This window comes from Panthera tigris, chromosome E1 (assembly GCF_018350195.1).
Source record: "Panthera tigris isolate Pti1 chromosome E1, P.tigris_Pti1_mat1.1, whole genome shotgun sequence".
In the NCBI taxonomy this organism is placed as follows: Eukaryota; Metazoa; Chordata; class Mammalia; order Carnivora; family Felidae; genus Panthera; species Panthera tigris.
The window spans coordinates 22410986-22432904 of record NC_056673.1 but is presented as its reverse complement, the minus strand read 5'-3'; the positions used below and the strand labels follow the sequence as shown (position 1 = coordinate 22432904).

General features: G+C 43.0%; 2 protein-coding genes and 1 non-coding gene across 10 annotated transcripts in view; 2 read left to right on the top strand and 1 right to left on the bottom strand.

The window, feature by feature from the left end:
* Nucleotides 1-46: 46 nt before the first annotated feature.
* Nucleotides 47-152, top strand: LOC122233809. Its single transcript, XR_006211541.1, has one exon. It is a non-coding gene; the product is annotated as a U6 spliceosomal RNA (small nuclear RNA).
* A 435-nt stretch (nt 153-587) lies between these two features.
* ZNF830 (zinc finger protein 830) lies at nt 588-16366 on the bottom strand. Its single transcript, XM_007096061.3, has 2 exons — nt 15069-16366; nt 588-1049 (listed from the first exon to the last, which is right to left on the bottom strand). The coding sequence occupies exon 1, from the start codon at nt 16335-16337 to the stop codon at nt 15225-15227; it is 1113 nt and encodes a 370-aa protein (XP_007096123.1). The 5' UTR covers nt 16338-16366; the 3' UTR covers nt 588-1049; nt 15069-15224.
* Nucleotides 16367-16418: 52 nt separating this feature from the next.
* Nucleotides 16419-21919, top strand: part of CCT6B (chaperonin containing TCP1 subunit 6B) — a 31383-nt gene continuing 25882 nt past the window's right edge. For all 8 annotated transcript variants that reach the window (XR_006211070.1, XR_006211072.1, XR_006211068.1 and 5 more), the window contains exons 1-3: nt 16419-16652; nt 18300-18363; nt 19165-19299. Coding sequence is in view for 4 of the 8 variants with exons in the window: in XM_042966161.1 (XP_042822095.1) it covers nt 16516-16652; nt 18300-18363; nt 19165-19299 (336 nt within the window). In the remaining 4 variants the exon portion in view is untranslated. The remainder of the gene's footprint in view (nt 16653-18299; nt 18364-19164; nt 19300-21919) is intronic.

The window sequence follows — 21919 nt, the reverse complement described above, 5'->3', positions numbered from 1 at the left end:
TGGGTCAGGGAGAGACTGAGGCAAGGGAAGAAATGAAAGGTTCTTGGTGCTTGCTGAGGCAGCACGTAGACTAAAATGGGAACATACAGAGAAGATTAGCATGGCCCCTGCACAAGGATGACACACAAATTCATAAAGAGTTCCATATTATTAAAGAAAGACAATTTTTTCTCTTTTTTTCCCTTTTTTCTTTTTATTTTATGTATATGATGGTGGATGCTACCCAAACTTACTGGGTAAGTTTTGTAAGTTTCGCATTCATTTCATAATATATAGGTCAAACCATTATGCTGTGTACACCTTAAACTTCTGTAGTAATCTATGTGAATTACATCTCAATAAAACTGGGAAAAAAACCCAAAACATTTCTGGTAGTGACCCATGTGAGAAAGTGGCCTGAACGTGCTAAGTTAGTTGGGATGGAGAGGAACAGGCATTTTTTAAAAAAATAAATATTCGGATTTTACTTTTTATTAAAAAAATTTTTTTTGAAGATTTTACTTTTACATAATCTCTACACCCGATGTGGGGGTGGAGCTCACAACCCTGAGATCCAGAGCTGCATGCTCTACTGGCTGAGCCAGCCAGACGCCCCTAAAATAAATACTTGGATTGGATAAATAAATACTTGGATACAATGCTCATTTACCTAAAGATGAAATGAGAATGACTTTAGTGAGCAGGAGATAATGGTGCCATCAACTAAGATACAAAATGAACAGGGAGAAGTAGGTATTTGGGGTAAAAGGATGAGTTTTGTTTGGACATATTTGATTGGTTGAGGACAACCACAATCCCACTGTTTGGAGTGGGGCAGTCTTTAGTGTGCTGCAGAATGAGCATGGTTTTGGGGGTTGGAAGGTCACTGGAGGCTCAAATTTTAACGGGCAGTTGAGGAATCCTGATTTCTATCGCTGCATTTACTACATTGTTTTGAGAATCCCCTTGACTATACCTTTTTCCCAGGCCCTGTGCTGTTGGCTGCTGTCATTGCTAGCCACATGTGGCTATCAGGCTCTTGAAGCATGGCCAGTCCAAATCGAGACGTGCTGTAAGCGTAAAATACACACTGATTTCAAAGATGTGTTGCCAAACAAGAAAGGACTGTAAGATATCTCATCAATTATCTATTTGATTCCATGTTAAAGTAATCTTTTGGATAAGTTGGGTTAGTTAAATAAAAATATATTAAAATTAATCTCAACTGTTTCACTCTTTTGAAAATGTGACTAGAAAATGTAAAACTGCATACTCCACTCAATTGATACTTCTGTTGGACAGCACTGCCCTGGACTTCAGTGTTTGTGGAGGGTGACATCTGTGCCTTATGTGTCTTTTTATCATCAATGTGGAGAATAGTACTGGGCACATAGTAGGCACTCAGCAAATATTTATAAATACATTAATGAAACCCATGAGTGAATGCAAGGACTTGAAACTCTGAAATTGATCAGCTCCCTCAGAAGAATGTTTATTACATTGTATCTTTGGCAATGTTTGATGTAAATGTGCAAAAAGACTCAGGCTCTTAATGTTTGTTTTGCTTGAATACAGCTCCAAGGAACCCCTAATCTCTTTGATTCACCCTCCATTCCCCTGTCCCCCAGTATAAAACAGAACTAGGTGTGAAAGCTGGCAGTTGCATTTCATTAGAGAAGTGGGAACTGTTACCAAGGAGGGTGAAGTAACGTGTAGTGGAAATAGCAGGGCTTTGGAATAACAAATTTAGGTTTGAACTATGCTGTGTAACTATTTTCTTAACTTCTCTGGGCTTCAGTTTTCATGGTGAAATGGGGCTAAAAATACCTTCTAGGATTGTGTGTGACAGTTAAGTGATAGGATTTATATTAACTTGCAAACTGCACTTAGAAGTATTTCACTAAATGTACATTCCCCTCCACTCCCCAGCCTGGATGCGTCCATCCCACTGCGAAGCGGAATCAATCAGGCAGGTATCGAATGCCTATTCTGTGTTCGGGACTATTCCAGGAAGTGGAATACAGCAGTGAAACAAAAAGGGGGAGGTAGAAAATAAATAATAAATAAAATGCATAGTATGTAAGGTGACGTTGAGTGCTCTGGAGAAAAAGAAAGCAGAGGAGGAGGATAGGAGGTGCCAGGCAAGGCGGGGATGGGGGTGCAGTTTTAAACACAGTGGTCAAGCAGCACCTGAGTGGCTCAGTCAGTTAAGCTTCTGACTCTTGATGACTCAGGTCATGATCTCACAATCTGTGAGTTTGAGCCCTGCATCGGGCTCTGCACTGACAGTGCAGAGACTGCTTGGGGATTCTCTCCCTCTCTCTGCCGCCCCCCACCCCCCAGCTCGTCCTTTCTCTCAAAATAAATAAATAAACTAAAAAAAAAAACCCACAGTGGTCAGGAAGGCCTCACCCCCAAAGCGACAACTGAGTAAAGACAGGAAGGGATGAATGAGAGCCACGTGGTAGTCTAGGGTACAGGGAATAGCAGTTAAGGCCCAGAGGCCAGGATGTGTCAGTCAGGTTATGAGATCAGCAAGGAGATGGGCGTGCAAACAGCAGCAGGAGTTAAGGTTGAGGAGCTGGAGACAAGGTCAGCAGGGTATCCGGAGACAGATCCTATAGATCTGGTGCCTTTTACTGCAGGTAAAATGGGAAGCCAGTGGATTGTATTAAGCAGAGAAGTAACATGATCTGACTTAGGTTTACCAGGATTGCTATCATTCTGGCTGCTGTGTGGAGAAACTGAGAGATGAGTTAGTTGGCTACCGTAAAAATACAGGGGAAGATGAAGGCAGCTTGGGTGGTAACAGTGAAAGAGTAACCAAGGATTCATGTAAATTTTTGTAAGTGCATTTTTCTTTTTATGTATTATTGAGAGAAAGATAGCAAGCTGGGAGACAGAATCCCAAGCACTCTCTGCGCTGTGAGCATGTAGCCTAATGAGGGGCTCGAACTCACAAACTATGAGATCATGACCTAGAGCAGAAATCAAGAGTCAGAGTCTGAGCCATCCAGGCGCCCCTGTAAGTGCATTTTTCAAGGGAGCGCTTTTATTGAAGTCCTAAAGCAATTCCATGATCCAAACCAAAAATGACCTTGGTGACAAATAACCAGGGTACCTCCTACCTGTTCCTAGTTACTCAAAGTCCACATGATTAAATCCTCCCCTTGGATGTTGCTGCCAAACCCTCCAGGGCACCGATTCTGTTGCTGAGTCTCCCAGAGCTTCTGCCGCCCCCTTTTAAGACTGTAACATGGGGCGCCTTGGTGGATCAGTTGGTTAAACATCTGACTTCAGCTCGGGTCATGATCTCACAGTTTGTGGGTTCGAGCCCTGCATCGGCTCTATGCTGACAGCTCGGAACCAGGAGCCTACTTCAGGTTCTGTGTCTCCCTTTCTCTCTGCACCTCCCCTGCTTGTGCTCTGTCTCTCAAAAAAAAAAAAAAAAAAAAAAAAAAAATTAAAACAAAACAACTGTAACATCCCTGACTTCCAGTTTAAGCTCATTAGGATTGTTAAGGAGAAAAAAAAAAATCATTGATTCTGTTCATTTTTTACGCTACTCACTATGGAAGCTTGGCAGTCACAGGCAGGAGTAGGGAAAAGGCCTCGCACCTTCCGAGAGACAGTGTGGGGCACTCGTGAAGCTAGTTTACACTCAGTAGATTCCCTTTTTTAATAAGCTCTGGTCTATGAATCACATAAATCTCAGCACTGAGAGCCAATTTTACGGTTTGGTTTGCTTAATAGTCACACAATTAAAATAAGTTGTAAAAAACGGTGATGGTGTTTGCCAGAATAAATATTTAAAAGGGAACAGCTGTGGGAAGATGTAATAATTCACATCAGCCCATGGCTTTTTATTTTCAATAAAGGCTGTGGCGGTTGGTTCTTAACCAGCGGGGTTTCTTGGCCTCTCCTTGGGATAGCTTTGTGCAGTAGCTGCCAGGTTGAGGTAGGACAGAGACCAGTGGAGTCAAGTGTCTCGTGTGCCTCCAGGGAATAGCTGACCATGACAGAGACGGGGCAGGGTTTAGGACGTTCGATCCCGACAGTTGAGGTCACAGATACAGAGTGAGGGGCCTCAAAGTTGCTACGCCTTCCCTAAACTTCAGGGGTGGGTTTTCTAGTCACGATTTTTAGGAGGCAAGTTAATAATTTTCAAAAGAGAAATTTATAAAGAGATATGCCTATCTGGGAAACAAACCTAAGTTCTGTCTCCTCCAGTGGATTCTAGGCTGGCTGAGAGGTGGCCTTGGTGCCCGTTGATTTTCCAGTTTGGGTATGATGGTACAGCTTGAAGATCAGGTCGAACGCTTCCTTCCTCTCTCGTGTCTCATGCCATTCCCTTTACATCAGGAGAGGGCCTACCCCTCTTCTCTCTTCTGGGAGCTTCCACCCATGCCCTCTTACTGAACCTTCTGACCGTGCAGCCCGCTGTGCTCTCCCTCTCCCGCCTTCAGCTTCGGTCTTGGTGTTGGTGATAGTAAAGAAAAAAACCCCAATTGCTTCCACTTGCATTACAGACGATACTCTGAAGACTACTTCACTTGTAACACCAGACATGGGTTTTCTACATCCAGCAATGAAAGGGTCTCGGTTAAGGGCTCAGTCCCACGAGACTGCTCCCTGCCCCCACTTCAGATGCCAGTCCCAAGGCCAAGTTGTCACCCGGGCTTCCGACTGACCACCTGCAAGTCAGAGCTTCCCAGACCCCGCTCTGTGGGTTTGATAAATGTGGTGGAGCAACTCAGGAAAAGTTTACTTCCTGGATTATCCGTTTATTATAAAAGGATGTAATCCGGGGCGCCTGGGTGACTCAGTCGCTTAAGCGTCTGACCTCAGCTCAGGTCGTGATCTCATGGTTTGTGGGTTCGAGCCCCATATGGGGTTTCTTGCTGGCAGTGTGCAGTCCGCTTGTGATTCTCTCTCTCCCTCTCCCTCTCTCTCTGCCCCTCCCCCACTTTCACTTTATCTCTCGCTCTCTCTCGCTCCTAAAAATAAATAAATAAACGTTAAAATAAAGAGAGAAATAAAAGGATGTAACTCAGGGCCAGCCAGGTGAAAGAGATGCATAGGGCAAGGTGTGCGAGGAGGAGTACAGAGCCCTCTCTGGCCACGCCACCCTCCTGGTATGTCCACATATTCACCGACCTGGAAACTCTCAAACTCCATCCTTTCGGGGTTTGACAGAGGTTTCCTCACAGAGACACAATTGATTAAATCATTGGCAGTCGGTGATCCGACTGAATCTCTAGCCCCCTCTCCCTTCCCAGAGATGGGGGAGGGGTGCTGAAAGTTTAACTTTCTAATTGCAAGCTTGTTTCCCCTGGCAAGCAGCACATAACCTTAGGGGCTGCCCAGAAGTCACCTGATTATCATGAACTCTGAGGTGCTTGAAAGGGGCTTGTTTTGAGTAACAAATGACCCCTTTGTCACTCTTACCACCCTAATCACTTAGGAAATTCCAAGGGTTTTAGGAGATCTATGCCAGAAATGGGGACAAAGGCCAAAATATATGTCTCTTTTTAAATTTTTTTTTGCATTTATTCAATTTTGAAAGACAAAGAGAGACAGAGCACGAGCAGAGGTGGGACAGAGAGATGAGGGAGACGCAGGATCCGAAGCAGGCTCCAGACTCTGAGCTGTCAGCACAGAGCCTCTCTCACAGACCGAGAGATCATGACCTGAGCTGAAGTCGGATGCTTAACCAACTGAGCCATCCAGGTGCCCCAAAATATGTATCTCTTATTTTGAATCACAATATCACAGTGATAGACAGATGTGGGAGGGGTCTTAGGGAGTACCCAGATAGCATAATACCCAGAGATGGTAAAACTAAGGCTTGGAGAGCAAACTGACTAGATAAATAACACATAACTAGTCAGTGGGAAGAGTCAGACTGAACACTTTTGATTAGCTCTCTTTCTACTGCCTATACCAGTAGTTTAATAAATAATTGGATACTGCTCAATTTTTTTCTTAAAAAAATTTTTTTTTGTTTATTTATTTTGAGAGAGAGAGAGAGCACGTAGGAGAGGCAGAGAGGGAGAGAGAGAATCCCAGGCAGGCTCCGCGCTGTCAGCGCAGAATCTGCTGCGGGGCTCGAACTCACGAAATGTGAGATCATGACCTGAGCCGAAACCAAGAGTTGGGCGTTTGACCAGCTGAGCCACCGAGAAGCCTTGGTCCTGCTCAATTTCTTATACTATTTACAATACAACCAGCTTGTAGTTTTCTTGAATCTAAGGGTCATGTCTTCACTCATTTATTCAAAAGCATTAGGTAAAATGCTTTTACATTTTAAAATAAAAAAAAAATAAAAAATAAAAAAAGCTATATGTAAAAGCATGTATATGCCTTGAAATTCACTTAATCCTCTCAGTAATTCTAGGAGGTAGGAACTGTTACTCTCCCTGTAGTCGTGGAAACGAAGGGTGAGATCACTTACCCAAGGTCGCATAGTTAAAAAGTGGTGGACCACAGGGCATGCTCTGTTATTTCCTAGTTGAAATGTCTGGGAACTGAAGTCATTATTCTTGCTCCCATCAGAGACCACTAAAGAGTAACATTTACTGGGGCGCCTGGGTGGTTCAGTTGGTTGAGCATTCAACTTCCGGCTGAGGTCATGATTTCAAGGTTCGTGAGTTCGAGCCCTGCATTGGGCTCACAGCTGTAAGCGGGGAGCCTGCTTTTAAATTCTCTGTTCTCCCTTTTCTGTCTCTTTCCTGCTTGTGCTCTCTTTCTCTCAAAAGTAAATAAAAGATTTAAAAAAAGGGTAAAATTTATTGCTGGTGAAATGGAGGAGGGTGGGGCAGTGTGGACAGTCTGTTAACAACTTCAAAAAATATAGCTTCCAACCCAGCCAAGGTCTCTGAACGGCGCTGAGATCTCTTAATGTTGATAGCAAACTTCCCTAGTCTTAATTCTTGCTATTTTGGGGGATCTTCTCCCCTTTTCCGCATTTCTCTATTAAATAGTAGAGGGAATCAAGTTACATCTAATGTTACTTTAGCAATTGCTGAGTGACCTTGGACAAGTCATTAGATGTCTAAAATGGAGGCGATAGCAGTTGTTTTACCTCCGGGGGGCATTGAGACTTGAAGAAAACTGATGTGAAGGCAGTGAATAAAAGATATGCTCACTATGTAAATGTAAGGTGATGTTAAATAATGATGCAGGGTAATAGTGAGGACTTTGGGATTGTTGCCCTGAGCAAGTTCCTTCACTTCTGAGCATCAATCTCATTTGTAAAATGAAGATATTACATACTTACAGGGATGTCGAGAGGATTAGAGATAGTGTATGTCAAACCCTAGCATAGAGCCAGACACATGGTAGGAATCCAGTAAACGGTAGCTATTATTAATAATAACCTGACAACCTGGCTTGGTCGACACTCTGTTATAACCACATTCGGCAGACACGCACACAACGAAAACAGCAATAACCCCCACCATCAACCACCCCACCAGTGTGGTCCTCTGTGCTCCCCTAAAGGTGACGGCTGGCTCCCAAGTGCATGTGAAGCTGGCCAAATGCCGTTAGCAAAAGGGAGGTCTAGCCAGATGGAACTCCTTTTCTCCTCTGAGAGACTGGGGGTGATTTTAATGAAGGATGGCTGAGTGCAGACTCACCCTGAAATAGCTTTGACTGCCAAGTGACAGGAGGAGGGAGCCAAATGAAATGGCGGTGGCAGACAAGAGCACCGAGGGCTGAGAGCAGCTGGGAAGCAATGTGTCCTTGCTGACTTTTTGATCGCACTCTGCTACAGAATCACTTTACTCCTCCTTTCCTCCACTTAAGAGGCCTCTAGGCAAAGAGGGCTGCCCACTAGCTCCCGCTGACATATGGACATCTATGGACATCCCTCTTTGCTTATTTGGTGCCATGAGGAATTCTCATTAGCTGCTAAATGCGGGGGTGGCCCATTGCACTCCAGAGGCTCTTGTGGATACGTCTTGTATGGCTGCTCTCAGAGTGGGTAATGACTTCTTGTGCCAGACAAGGGACACACAAGGTAGGAAAAGATTTCTCAGCCCTTTAGGCCTCTGAATTGACTTTTGTTCTGGTTCTGGCTTCCATGAGTTAGCTTGGTCTTCTCACCACGTTTCCAAGCAACTTCCTGCTATGTGGGTGTTATTCATTCAGTGGATATTTATTGAACTCTATGATTGCTTGGCATTAAGTTGTGGGCAAAACAGATGAGTCCCCTGCCCTTGTGGAGTTTACATTCTGGTTGGGGAGAGACCTAATTCATGTGCAAATAAATAAGCTAATTCAAGATAATGATAAATTTAATGAACCCATAGAATGATATAACAAGAGGTGGAGAGATGGCTATTTATATCATCTGAGAAAGAAACATCAGGGCTGAGAACAGAATAAGATTGCCATGCTATTTGAAGTCAGGTTCTAAGCAGAGGGTCCTGTGAGGAGGAGGTCCTAAAATGGCATGTCTGAGGAATAGAAAGTTAGCCAGCGAGAATGGGGGCGTGGAGAATAAAGGCGGGAGAGTGTAGCAAATGAAGTTAAAAGACAGGTCGCAGAGTGAGATACTATGGATTACCTTTAGCCTACAAGATGTTTTTGAGATTTCACTAAAAACAAAAACAACCTTGACTTGTAATTTCTCCAGATAATTAAAAAGACATGGCCATGCCAGCCCACTATTGAATGAGTTGATTTCGACATAGAGCAGTTATGCTCTCCTGCCCTTTCCACCGCCCTTTAGTGGGGCTTGTGGCCCGTCATTAGTTCATAGGCAGTAGACATTCGAATCAGCAAAGCTGAGCACCATTTGAGCTTAATAAGGGCCCGGGCTGTTTTCCCCCAAGTGTAATGGAAGCATGTAATGAAGGGTTTTAAGTGACAGTGACTCGACCTAAATTCAATTTTTTTTAATGTTTATTTATTTTTGAGAGACAGAGAAAGACAGAGTGGGAGCGGGGGAGGGGCAGAGAGAGAAGGAGACACAGAATCCAAAGCAGGCTCCAGGCTCTGAGCTGTCAGCACAGAGCCCCATGCCAGGCTCGAACCCATGGACCGTGAGATCATGACCTGAGCCGAAGTCGGACGTTTAACTGCTGAGCCACCCAGGCGCCCCATGCCAATTTCCTGTTAATGAAACATGCTATTTCCATTGAGATCATCTATTCCATGTTCATTAGAAAGTGGTTTTTCTTCTTATAAAAATTTTAGGTGAGTATATATACCTCCAGAAAAGGACAGCATTGAGGGTGAAGGGTGGGTGGGGGGCACTATTCATATTATGCCAAGACAAACAGGACTATGCTGGGCAAATCTTATAAGTAAAAGCAACAGTAGTTTAGCCATCTGTCTCCAGATGATCAATTGAATGACTTTAAAAATGTTTAAAAGGTGCGGGCGCCTGGGTGGCGCAGTCGGTTAAGCGTCCGACTTCAGCCAGGTCACGATCTCGCGGTCCGTGAGTTCGAGCCCCGCGTCAGGCTCTGGGCTGATGGCTCGGAGCCTGGAGCCTGTTTCCGATTCTGTGTCTCCCTCTCTCTCTGCCCCTCCCCCGTTCATGCTCTGTCTCTCTCTGTCCCAAAAATAAAAAAAAAAAAAAACGTTGAAAAAAAAAAATGTTTAAAAGGTGAGATGACACTTGTCTCATGGCAAAATTAAACATCTGGAGTTAAAAGAAATCTCAAGTAAATCATTACTCTAATTACCTCAGTTTCAGAGAGGAAATTAAGGGGCACTAAATTATTAGCCTAAAATGAAGTTAGCATGGGACAGGGTAAGACCAGTCCATCTTCCTTAACTTAGGATGGGTTTATTAGGACGTAACTCCATGGTAAGTCCCAATAAAGACATCATAAGTTGAAAATAACTGTAAGTGGAGGGGCGCCTGGGTGGCTTAGTTGGTTAAGTGTCCGACTTTGGCTCAGGTCATGATCTCATGGTTTGTGAGTCTGAGCCCCACTTTGGGCTCTGTGCTGACAGCTTGGAGCCTACTTCTGATTCTGTCTCCCTCCCTCTTTGCCTCTCCCCCTCTCATGCTCGGCCTCTCTCTCTCTCTCAAAAATAAACATTAAAAAAAAAAGAAAAAGAAAATACTGTAAGTTGAAAATGGATTTAACACAGCCAACCTACCGAACATCATAGTTTAGCCTAGCCTACCTTAAATGTGATCTGAACACTTACATGGGCTTACAGTTGAGCAAAATCTAACACAAAGCCTATTTTATACTAAAGTGTTGAACATCCCATATAATTTATTGAATACTTCAAAGTGAAGGACAGAATAGTTGTAGGAGTACAGAATGGCTGTCAGAGTATTGGTTGTTTACACCCGTGATCATGTGGCTCACTGGTAGCTGTGGCTCACTGCTCATGCCCAGTATCACGACAATATCATACTCCCTATCACTGGCCCAGGAGAAGATTCAAATCACAATTCAAAACAAATTTTTTTTCTTTTCTTTTCTTAGAGAGAGTGTGTGAGCAGGGCACAGGAAGAGAGAGGGAGAATCTTAAACAGGCTCCACATTCAGCACAGAGCCTGATGCAGGGCTCAATCCCATGACCCTGGGATTGTGATCTGAGCTGAAATCAAGAGTCGGGTGCTCAGCTGAGCCACCCAGGTGGCCCACAGTTCACAATTTGAAGCAGTTTCTACAGAATGTGTATTGCTTTCCCACTCTTATGAAGTCAAAACTTCATGAAATACAACCATTGTAGGTGGGGGACCAGACACTTATTGCACTTCAATTTATAAATCCCTGTCATATGCATGTGTCATTTGACCTGTAAATGATGCATCGTCATTTGACCTGTAAATGATATATCATCATTTGATGTAGGGTGTACTAAGGTTTAGAGATGTGACTTGCCCAAGATTACTAACCATTAAAATGTAGAGTGGGAACTCGAACCTCGGTCTTCTGTTCTCTTGCCAATTCCTCTGTTCTTCCTATTGTTCCATAGGAATCTAGTGAGTTACTACTAAAGGTTTTAGGCCTAAATTATTTTTTTTCTGGAATTCTCATTCCACAGCCTCTTGTTTCCTTGTGTGTAGTCATTACTTTCATCATTATGTGAAATACAAATGTGAAAGCATTTGGAAAGTTGTAAGGCACTGGGCAAATTTACACTTGAAAGCTAATTAAATCAGCTTTTTTCCCCCTCAACCCAGGGGAACTACAGTAAATTGATAAGTGAATTGGTGAAGAGGATTACCTCTGTAGCATTTACAGTAACTCTGATATACTGTTGGCTAAATTAGGAGGTTCTCTAAAAAAGAGAACAGTGACTGGAAGAAATCCGTGGGACTAAGTCTTACAATTTGGGAACTTCAGTGGATTTACAGTCTAATGCCAGAACCTCTTTGACCCAGTTCAGAGAGGCATAAAGGAGCTCTCCAACGTGTGGAGGATCTGAAAGGATCCACTAACCCCTATAGCTATTTACATTGATCTCAGACCCAACAAGGATTCCCTTGATTTTGTTCAGGGCCCCACCACTCATTCTCTGGGATGCAGAGCATTGGGAGATTTTGAGAGCTTCTGTCCCTCTTGAACACCCAATGCTATTTACATGTGTAGTAACATATACCTAGCACTTTTTTTTTTAATTAAAAAAATATTTCATTAGGTTTGAGAGAGAGAGAGAGAGAGAGAGAGAGAGAGAGGGAGAAAGAGCACGCGAGTGAGCAGAAGCAGGGGAGGGGCAGAGAGAGAGGAAGACAGAATCTGAAGCAGGCTCCAGGCTCTGAGCTGTCAGTGCAGAGCCTGACTCGGGGCTGGAACCCACAAGCTGTGAGATCATGACCTGAGCCAATGTCAAACGCTTAACTGACTGAGCTACCCAGGCGCCCCTATACCTAGCACTCTTTAACTGTGTTACAGTTAAGGCCTCAACAACCTCAAGGATACTCAATTGTTAACTTAGAGAAAGTTCCAACTCCTTAGAGCATGGCATTAAAGACCTTCCACAACAGTTCATAATCTAGCTTTCCAATCATAGCTTCCACTGTTGTCTGAAATGAACATTCTGCTCTATACTGGTCTGCTTGCTACCTCCTGTGCATGTTTTATTTTTCTACCTGCACACCTTTAAGTATGTACTGTCCTTTATTGTAGCCATCCATCACATATGGCTCACACTTGAAATGGAGCCAGTCCAAACTGAGATGTGCCAGGCTTCAGAAATGTAGAACCCCCAATGGTAAACTATTTCATTCATGGTATTTAAATATTGACTATATATTGAAAAGTGAATGTTTTGGGTATAGTGTATAAAACAAAATACATTGATACTAATTTCACATTTCTTTTTACTTTCATGTGGCTCCTAAGCAATGTAAAATATATATGTGGCTTACATCTTATTTTTATTTTTTAAAAGTTCTATTTATTTATTTAGAAACAGAGACAATGCGAGTGGGAAGGGGGGGGGAGGGGGAGGGAGAGGGAGAGAGAGGGGGAGAGAGAGAGAGAAAGAGAATATCCAGATGTGGGGCGTGAACTCACAAAACCGTGAGATTGTGACCTGAGCCGAAACCAAGAGTTGGATCCTTAACTGACTGAGCCACCCAACCACCCCTATATCGTATTAAAACAAATTTTTTTTTAAACATTTATTCATTTTTGAGAACAGAGAGAGACAGGGTGTGAGCAGGGGAGGGGCAGAGAGAGAGGGAGACACAGAATCTGAAACAGGCTCCAGGCTCTGAGCTGTCAGCACAGAGGCCAATGTGGGGCTCGAACCCACAAACTGAGATCATGACCTGAGCTGCAGTCAGGCACTCAACCAACTGAGCCACCCAGGTGCCCCACTACACCGTATTTTTAAATGGACAGTGCTCTACTAAATCATCAGCCTAGCCTCTTAAGCCAACATAGAACAGGACCTTCTACTCAAGCCCACCTTAGTATTACCTCATTCTAAAATAATAAAGTGATGGATGATAGAAAACTGTGAGTACCTGTGGTTTTATTCATTTAAGGCAGGCATGCCGTTATCAAATCGAAGTTGCTATTACCAGCTGACAGCTCAAGAAAACACTTTCTGGCAAAGACAGCAAAATAGTTAACATTTTCAGTAAGTGTTAGATTGCCTTTAGTCACCCACGCTAAAAAAAACCCAAATCCTTGAATTCCATCTTTATCCCTGTTTTTCTTCTATATCCAGTTACTAAAATGTTAGCCCTTCCTGTGAAGTTTTTCAATTTTATTCCTTTTCTCTTGTAACTAATCCAAGTCTTGCTCACCTTGCTTTTAAAATTCAGTTTCCAAGTAGTCTCCCAGCTTTTCTCCCCCATCCACATTTGTTCCATTTTAAAGTCTATTTTTTTTTTTTTTTTTTTTTAGAGAGCACGAGAGTGAGCGTGTGAGCGGGGGTGGGAGGGGGCGGGAGGGAGAGAGAGAGGGAGGGAAGGAAATCCTAAGCAGGCTCCACACCATTAGCACCAAGCCCCACGTGGGGCTCAAACTCATATGAGCTGTGAGATTGTGACCTGAGCCGAAATCAAGAGCAGCTTAACCGACTGAGCCACCCAGGTGCCCCTCGTTCCATTTTATATATTGCAACAAAATCATCTTCCATAGTATTTTTTTGCAAATATAATTCTCTGCTCAAAAACTTCCACTTTTCCTACGTTGCCCAAAGGAAGATTCCTTCATCTAGCATTCAAGCCAGGCTTTTTCATTCCTTATCTTTTGGTACTATCCTTCATAAAACCTGGGCTTTAGAGCAACTAGACTGACTTTATGTAAAGCACTTAGAACCATGCCTGGTTTATACTGTAATAACTATATATCTTAGCTATTATTATTATTGCTGACTTTCATTTGAGTAAGCTGTATGCACTTCTACCTCTGGAACACTGCTAAATCCTTTTTCCTATTTGAATAGGTCTGTCTGCAAAGGGAAAAGCAGTGATTTAAACAATCTGACTGGCACAAGCCAATTGTTAACTCCTTGAGAAAACAACTTCTCTTCCTGCAATAGATAGAAACTGTGAACAATAATTTCTTTTTTTTTTTTGAGAGAGAGAGAGAGAGAGAGAGAGAGAGAGAACGAGAACCAGTGGGGGGTGGGGTGCAGAGAGAGACAGAGCATCTGGAGTGGGCTCTGTGCTGACAGCAGAGAGCTTGATGCTGGGCTTGAACTCACAAAACGTGAAATCATGATCGGAGCCAAAGTCAGATGCTTAACTGACTAAGCCACCCAGGTGCCCCTAAACCCTAATTTTCTACAAGATGTAATAACATTTAAGACTAGATGAGATATAAATAAAAGGTAGTATTTCTTGGGGTGCCTGGGTGGCTCAGTTGGTGGAGCATGCAATGCTTGATCTCAGGGTTGTGGGTTCAAGCCCCATGGTGGGTGTAGAGATTACTTAAGAAAAAGAACATCTTCAGAAAAAATAAAAAGTGGTACTTAAAAAACAGGCTGAAAAAATATGTGTTCTGGATTTAGGGCCAGATGGCTCTCCAACTTTGGTGTATATTAGAATAACCTGGGAAACTTTCAAAACTAATTCAAATGCCTGGGCCCCACTCCAGGTTTATTGAGTCTCTAGTAGTAGGCCTCAGGCACATGAATTTTTTAAAAGCTCCAAGGCCACTCATATGCACCTTTTCAAAAGCTTGGCGGGTCATCTTCCTGTGCACCTACACCCAAGAATCATTGGTTTAAACAAGAGAAACTTTTGGGTTAAGGAGGCTGGTCATGTTTGGCATGTTTTCACCATGTTCCCCTGGCACATTTTTGAAACAGAAAATTCAGAGAACTGATTTGCCCTGATTTATGTGTTTGAGTAGTGTTCTTAAAATAAAAAAACATCCTCCACCCTTGAGTTGATTTAGGGGATCAGAAAAGAAAAAAACCAAATACATCCCAAATACTACACTTGATTTTCACCTAAAGCCTTCTCTGCTAGCCCGACTTCTATTAATTTATAAATTTCAAAACAGAATTACTTAAGTAAATATATATTTAACTATGTACAACAGTTACAGCTTACAGACTTAACTCAAAATTATACACTTGAGTAAATGTGTAAAAAGTTGGCAATATAGTATGTAATACTTGAAAAATTTCAAAAACAACTTTACCTCAAAAATATTTTACACCAACTTTCCAAAGTGCTATCTTCACAGGTTCATTGTATCTTAACAACCCAGTTAGGCATGAAGTAACTAATATCATATCCAGAGACAGCACTTTTGGTACCACTGTAGAGGGTGTAGAAATCTTGGGTCTTTGAAACCCTATAATAAAGCCCCTTTTACCCTCCAATCCTGAGACAACAAATCTTGTAGTTCTCCCTCATCATCGCTGTCAACATTCTCCTCTTCCTTTTTCTGCAGTTCTTTTATAGTCAGAACCTCTTTAAGCTTATTTTTAATTTCATCCTGGCGATTCCGAAGCTTTTCCACCCGACGGTAACATTCTATCTGCTCATCGATCTCCCCAATTTGCCGGTCCAACCGTCCCTCCTCATCCTCTTCAGCAACTATGGCTTCGGAAATGGTATTGACCTGTCTCATGGCCTTTTGAAATTCGTCCCACTCTTTGTCCATCTGATCCTTTGGGGCATCAACCTTTCGAACCCTAGCGTCTATTTCAGGGTCATCAAAAAAGCCTTCCGGTAATGCTTCCGCTGTGTTTTCTCTCCTTTCCACTACTTTTTCATGTATTTCTGCTTTCTCAATTGACCCTGAATGAGGAATTAAAGGGGCCTTGGGAGGATTTGTATCCGAGAAGCCGCTTGGCAGCATACTACTTGTTGCCTCCCTCGAGGAGGAAAGCGAGTGTTCCTTGCCCTGTGCATCGGGCGGCTGCTTGCTGGCGTCTCCCCTTTTCCCTTCTCCTCCCTCCTCCTCCTCCTCCTCTTCCTCATCTTCATAATCAGGGAGTAAACCGAGTCCTGAAACCTTAATGAGGGTCGCTCTAGTGGACTCCTTCCCTGCTTTGTCAAAGTTGGTGGACAAAGCGGATGTGGAGGGCTGTACCTGGGGCAGCGGGGAGGCCTTGGGTCTTTTGGCATCTTGACCGTCCGCCTCCGACACCTTCCTCTTGGCTGACTGAGGCACTGAGCTGGCGGACGGACCCTGGGTGGCTTCCTTCGCGCCTTTCAGCTCGGCCACTTTCTCCCGGTGCTGCTTTCCCAGGACGTGAGTCTGCCACAGGAGCTCGCTCTTCACCGGGGTGTTGCACAGGGCACAGCTCAGCTGCCCCAAACGGTTGTACTTCGCAAATGGAGATTCTATCCGTTTCCGGTTGGTGCTCAGACGCTGCTTCTCCTTCATCAAGCGCCGCAGTTCGTCCTGATTCACCACTCGCTTCCCCGCCGGAGTGCGAGCGGAGGCGGAGGACGCCATCTTGGCGCCCTGACCCAAGGTGATTCTGGCTTCCGTGAGGGCGAGGCCTGGTAACGTCACTTCCTGTGCTGGCGAGGATTGGCTGAGGGTTCGCGAGCGCGGGCGGAGGCGCCGGGATTTCCCTCAGGATCCGCGCTAAGGCCGTCTTTGCCGGCCCGGTCGCACGCTCAACGGTGCTATGGCTGCGATCACGGCGGTGAACTCCAAGGCAGAGGTGGCGCGGGCCCGGTCGGCCTTGGCCGTCAACATATGCGCCGCCCGAGGGCTGCAAGATGTGCTACGTACCAACTTGGGGCCCAAGGGCACCATGAAAATGTGAGGCGGCGGTTAGGGAGCCGGGGGCTTGTTGGGTGTCGCTGCGCGCTCTGAGGCCGACGTTCCATGAAGGGCCTGGAGCGACGGGACGCACCTGTGGGCCTGGTTGTCCTCGTTCTCATTCTTGCCCTGAGGTCATCCCTGGCCTGGGATGGGAGGAGCCCGAGGAGAGGGCCCCCAATGAAGCTGTGACACCCACTCCCCACCCCCTACCCCCTGCCCCCCGCCCACGTTAACGCTCTTGTGCAGTTGGAAAGGCATTTCGTCTGGTGTCTCTTTAGAAACATAAGCGATTTAACTCCCCTGCTCTTTGAGACTGTATGCCCTTAGGTTGGTTTGTGTTTGGCTGTGTGTTGTAGCGTTAAGGGCACACAGGCCTTGCGGTTGCAAATCCAAGTTCCCCTTCCAGAGTGCGTCCTTAGGAAACTTAACTTGAACGCTTCGCGCCATCAGCATGCATTTACTTTGTATCACAAGTTTCTTTGGAAGAGTGAGGAAAAAAGAGCAAAAAATTTGTAAGGGGGAAAGATGCATTCTAAGAGGAATGAGCAAAATTAATATTAACGGTAAAAGAGAATGCCTGTGTACTAATTGGATGCTGGGAACACAGATGGTGAAGGTATCATATATGTTATTGATCATATATATCGCAAATATAATACTGAGGAAAGGGACTAATTACTAATGGTGGTAGGGAGAAGGAAAAACCTCCCGAAAACAGATTTTTGATCAGAGTCTTGAAAATTAAGTTAGAGTTCACCAGTTGGAGAAGGGAGTAAAGGCCTCCTGGTAAGTTAAGGAATGAGAAAGTCCAGTGGTGTAAATCCAACAGAAGTGAAAACAAGCATGACGTATTAAAGGAACCATAGTATTTTCCCACCAGATCTCATTTGGTAGATGTCAGGAAAAATGGACATAAACCAGTTTGGGAAGGGTGAACTAGGTCATTGCCAAATAGTCTGGATTTTACCCTGAAGGTGATGGAGAACATAAAATTCATTGAAAGATTTTTTCCCCATGTTTGTAAGAATCATTGAAAGATTTTTGATCAGAGAACTGACTGAGCCACATTGCCTTTTAGAAAGATAAATGTAGTGTGGAGGGTAGATTCAAATTCAGAGATATTAGGATGCTCCTTAAGTAGTCCAGGCTAGAGATGACAGTTGAACATGGAGCGGAGGGAGTAGATTCAAGAAATACTTAGGTTGTACAATTGACAGAACTTGATGATCTAATAAATGTGAGGGATGAGGGAAGAAAGTAAGTTGAGTGAATGAATGGTAACATTTCACACACACACACACACACACACACACACACACAAACCTACAGCAAATTTACAAATTTGTGGTTTGTAGACTTACAAATACTCTTCTTGGACCAAACTGCCATTCATAACTCATCAATTTCTGTTACCCTTAAACTTGTAAATGCTCCATTTGGAATGAAATTGCTATAGCAGTCCACATGGGGAGAAGTGATTCTGTAGGCTGTACATGGTGGTGGTTACCATGGAATCTCCCTGTGGCACATAGATGTTTTGAAGCCCCATTCCTGATATCAAGGATTGTACACTGGGAAAAACTGAGAATATCTTGCTTGACCCTTGCCATCTGAGGTTTAATAACATCACTGTTTTCTGAACAGGCTTATTTCTGGTGCAGGTGACATCAAACTCACCAAAGATGGCAACGTACTGCTCCATGAGATGGTGAGCTGATGCTACTGACTCTAAGAAACCTTAATAAGCCTAGAACATAGTACAAATTGTATATCCTTAAAAAGAATTTTTTTTAATGTTTATTTTTGAGAGAGAGAGAGAGAGACAGAGCACGAGTTGGGGAGGGGCAGAGAGAGAGGGAGACATAGAATCTGAAGCAGGCTCCAGGCTCCCAGCTGTCAGCCCAGAGGCCGACGCAGGGCTCGAACCCATGAGATGTGAGATCATGACCTTAGCCGAAGTCAGACGCCCAACCGATGAAGCCACCCAGGTGCCCCACAAATTGTATATCCTTAAACCAAGGCTGTCAGCTTGCTCATACTGCAGTAATGAGTTATACTTGCTGGGTTAAACCTTAATAAAAGATATTTTTGGTTGTTTTCAAATCTTCATACAGTCCAAGTAATAGCTTAGAGATACTTCCAAATTAGTTCCATCTTTTAAAGGCACTGTGTTATGTTCTTTGTAATCATGAAAATATAAAAAATCCTTTGCAATTTTAGTAAATATATTCATCTTAGAGATTGAAAGATTTAATGTTATTTTGGAAATGTCATTGCATTCTAAAGCAAAGACTCTTCTAAAATGTTCAAACCTCATTAGTTCTCAATTAAAAAATTTTGGGTATTGACATTTATTAAGTATTGATACTACAGAATTTGTGAACGTGTAGAGTGAGGCTTATTTCATTTCTTAATTTTACTGGTGGCCCTTAGGTTATCTTGTTTGCATTGGACTGTTTTTTTTTTTTTTTCAATCTCGTTCTTTTAATCTGTTGCTTGCTTTTTCCAGCAAATTCAACACCCAACAGCTTCCTTGATAGCAAAAGTGGCAACAGCCCAGGATGACATTACAGGAGATGGTACTACTTCCAATGTTCTAATTATTGGAGAGTTACTAAAACAAGCTGATCTTTACATATCTGAGGTATTAGCATATTACAGAATTCACATTCATGTAGTACTTCACTGTTTTAAATGTTTGTTTATTTTTGAATCGGGGGGAGGGGCAGAAAAGGGATAGACAGAGGCTTCATCGCCAGACTCGAACCCACGAACTGTGAGATCACGACCTGAGCTGAAGTTGGATGCTTAGCCGACCGAGCCACCCAGGTGGAAATTGTTGTTTTCACTCGTACAATGGTTTAATTTTAGAGGGCAAAAGTTAATTTTTATCAAGATACTTAAAATTTTTTTTTAATATTTATTTTTTAAATTTAATTTTATTTTTTTAATTTACACCCAAATTAGTTAGCATATAGTGCAACAGTGATTTCAGGAGTAGATTCCTTAATACCTCTTACCCATTTAGCCCATCCCCCCCTCCCACACCCCCTCTAGCAACCCTGTTTGTTCTCCGTATTGAAGTCTCTTATGTTTTGTCCCCCTCCCTGTTTTTATATTATTTTTGCTTCCCTTCTCTTGTGTTCATCTGTTCTGTGTCTTAAAGTCCTCATATAAGTGAAGTCATATGATATTTGTCTTTCTCTGACTAATTTCGCTTAGCATAATACCCTCTAGTTCCATCCACGTAGTTGCAAATGGCAAGATTTCATTCTTTTTGATTGCCGAGTAATACTCCATTGTATATATATACCACATCTTCTTTATCCATTCATCCATCGATGGACAGTTGGACTCTTTCCATACTTTGGCTATTGTTGATAGTGCCGCTATACACATTGGGGTGCATGTGCCCCTTCAAAACAGCATGCCTGTATCCCTTGGATAAATACCTAGTAGTGCAGTTGCTGGGTTGTAGGGTAGTTCTATTTTTAATTTTTTGAAGAACCTCCATACTGTTTTCCAGAGTGGCTGCCCAAGTTTGCGTTTCCACCAGCAGTGCCCAAGAGATCGTCTCTCTCCGCATCCTCGCCAACATCTGTTGTTGCCTGAGTTGTTAATGTTAGCCATTCTGACTGGTGTGAGGTGATGTCTCATTGTGGTTTCGATTCGTATTTCCCTGATGATGAGTGATGTTGAGCATTTTTTCATGTGTCGGTTGGCCATCTGGATGTCTTCTTTGGAGAAGTGTCTATTCATGTCTTTTGCCCATTTCATCACTGGATTATTTGTTTTCTGAGTGTTGAGTTTGATAAGTTCTTTATAGATTTTGGATACTAACCCTTTATCTGATTTGTCATTTGCAGATATCTTCTCCCATTCTGTCTGTTGCCTTTTAGTTTTGCTGATTGTTTCCTACCCTGTGCAGAAGGTTTTTTTTTATCTTGATGAGGTCCCAATAGTTCATTTTTGCTTTTGTTTCCCTTGCCTCTGGAGACGTGTTGAGTAAGAAGTTGTTGCGGCCAAGATCAAAGAGGTTTTTGCCTGCTTTCTCTTCCAGGATTTTGATGGCTTTCTTTCTTATATTTAGGTCTTTCATCCATTTTGAGTTTATTTTTGTGTATGGTGTAAGAAAGTGGTCCAGGTTCATTCTTCTGCATGTCACTGGCCAGTTTTCCCAGCACCACTTGCTGAAGAGACTGTCTTTATTCCACTGGATATTCTTTTCTGCTTTGTGAAAGATTAGTTGGTCATACGTTTGTGGGTCCATTTCTGGGTTTTCCATTCTGTTCCATTGATCTGAGTGTCTGTTTTTGTGCCAATTTTTATCAAGATACTTTAGTACAATTGTAAATTTTCTTTTTTTAATGTTTATTTATTTTTGAGAGAGACAGAGACAGAATGAGAGTGGGTTGGGGCAGAGAGAGAGAGGGAGACACAGAATCCGAAGCAGTCTCCAGGCTCTGAGCTGTCAGCACAGAGCCTGACGTGGGGCTTGAACTCACGAGCCGTGAGATCATGACTTGACCTGAAGCCGGACGCTCAACCGACTGAGCCACCCAGGCACCCCGGTTTTAGTACAATTGTAAATGGAAGTAATAATGAACTCTTTTTTTTTGCCAAAATAATTCCTTTCATTGGAATGATATCCCTTTTTTAAAAATGAAATATTTAAGGTATATAAGAAGGTAAAAAATTAGCCATATACTCATGAATAATGACCTAAAAAAGAAAACATCACAGATGAAGTCTAAACCAAATTATGCACCTTTTAAAAAATAACTGGGGAAAAATAATTGAAGGTTTTCACACTGTGAATTTACCTACCTTTCTATTTTATTTTCCTTATAAACCATCTACTCTAGCCAGACTCCTCCAGTCTACTCACTAGCCTCTGAAATCACTACACACATTTCTATGCCACTGCCTTTGTTCAATCTGTATCCTTTTCTTGGCATTATTTATCTGTCTAATCTAATTAAGTATTTGGGTTTTTTCCTTTCTTTCAAGAACCATTTCAGCAAAGCATTACCTGGTCCAAGTGCTAAGATTAGTACTTCTTTGCATTTCATTTAGTATTGGGAATTGTCTAACAATTCAGTACCTGCAACGTACCTCATTTAGGATGCCTTTGGCTGTAAGCAGTAGAAACTTGACTGAAAGTCACTTAAACAGTAAGTTATCTCCCATTACAGAACATCCAAGTTTGGTTGATTGAAAATGTCTATTAGTCATCAAGTACCCTGGTCCTTTCTGTGTCTTAG

Bases quoted from the DNA above. Each gene is read 5' to 3' on its own strand.
- ZNF830 (XM_007096061.3), bottom strand. From the start codon at position 16,337: ATGGCGTCCTCCGCCTCCGCTCGCACTCCGGCGGGGAAGCGAGTGGTG.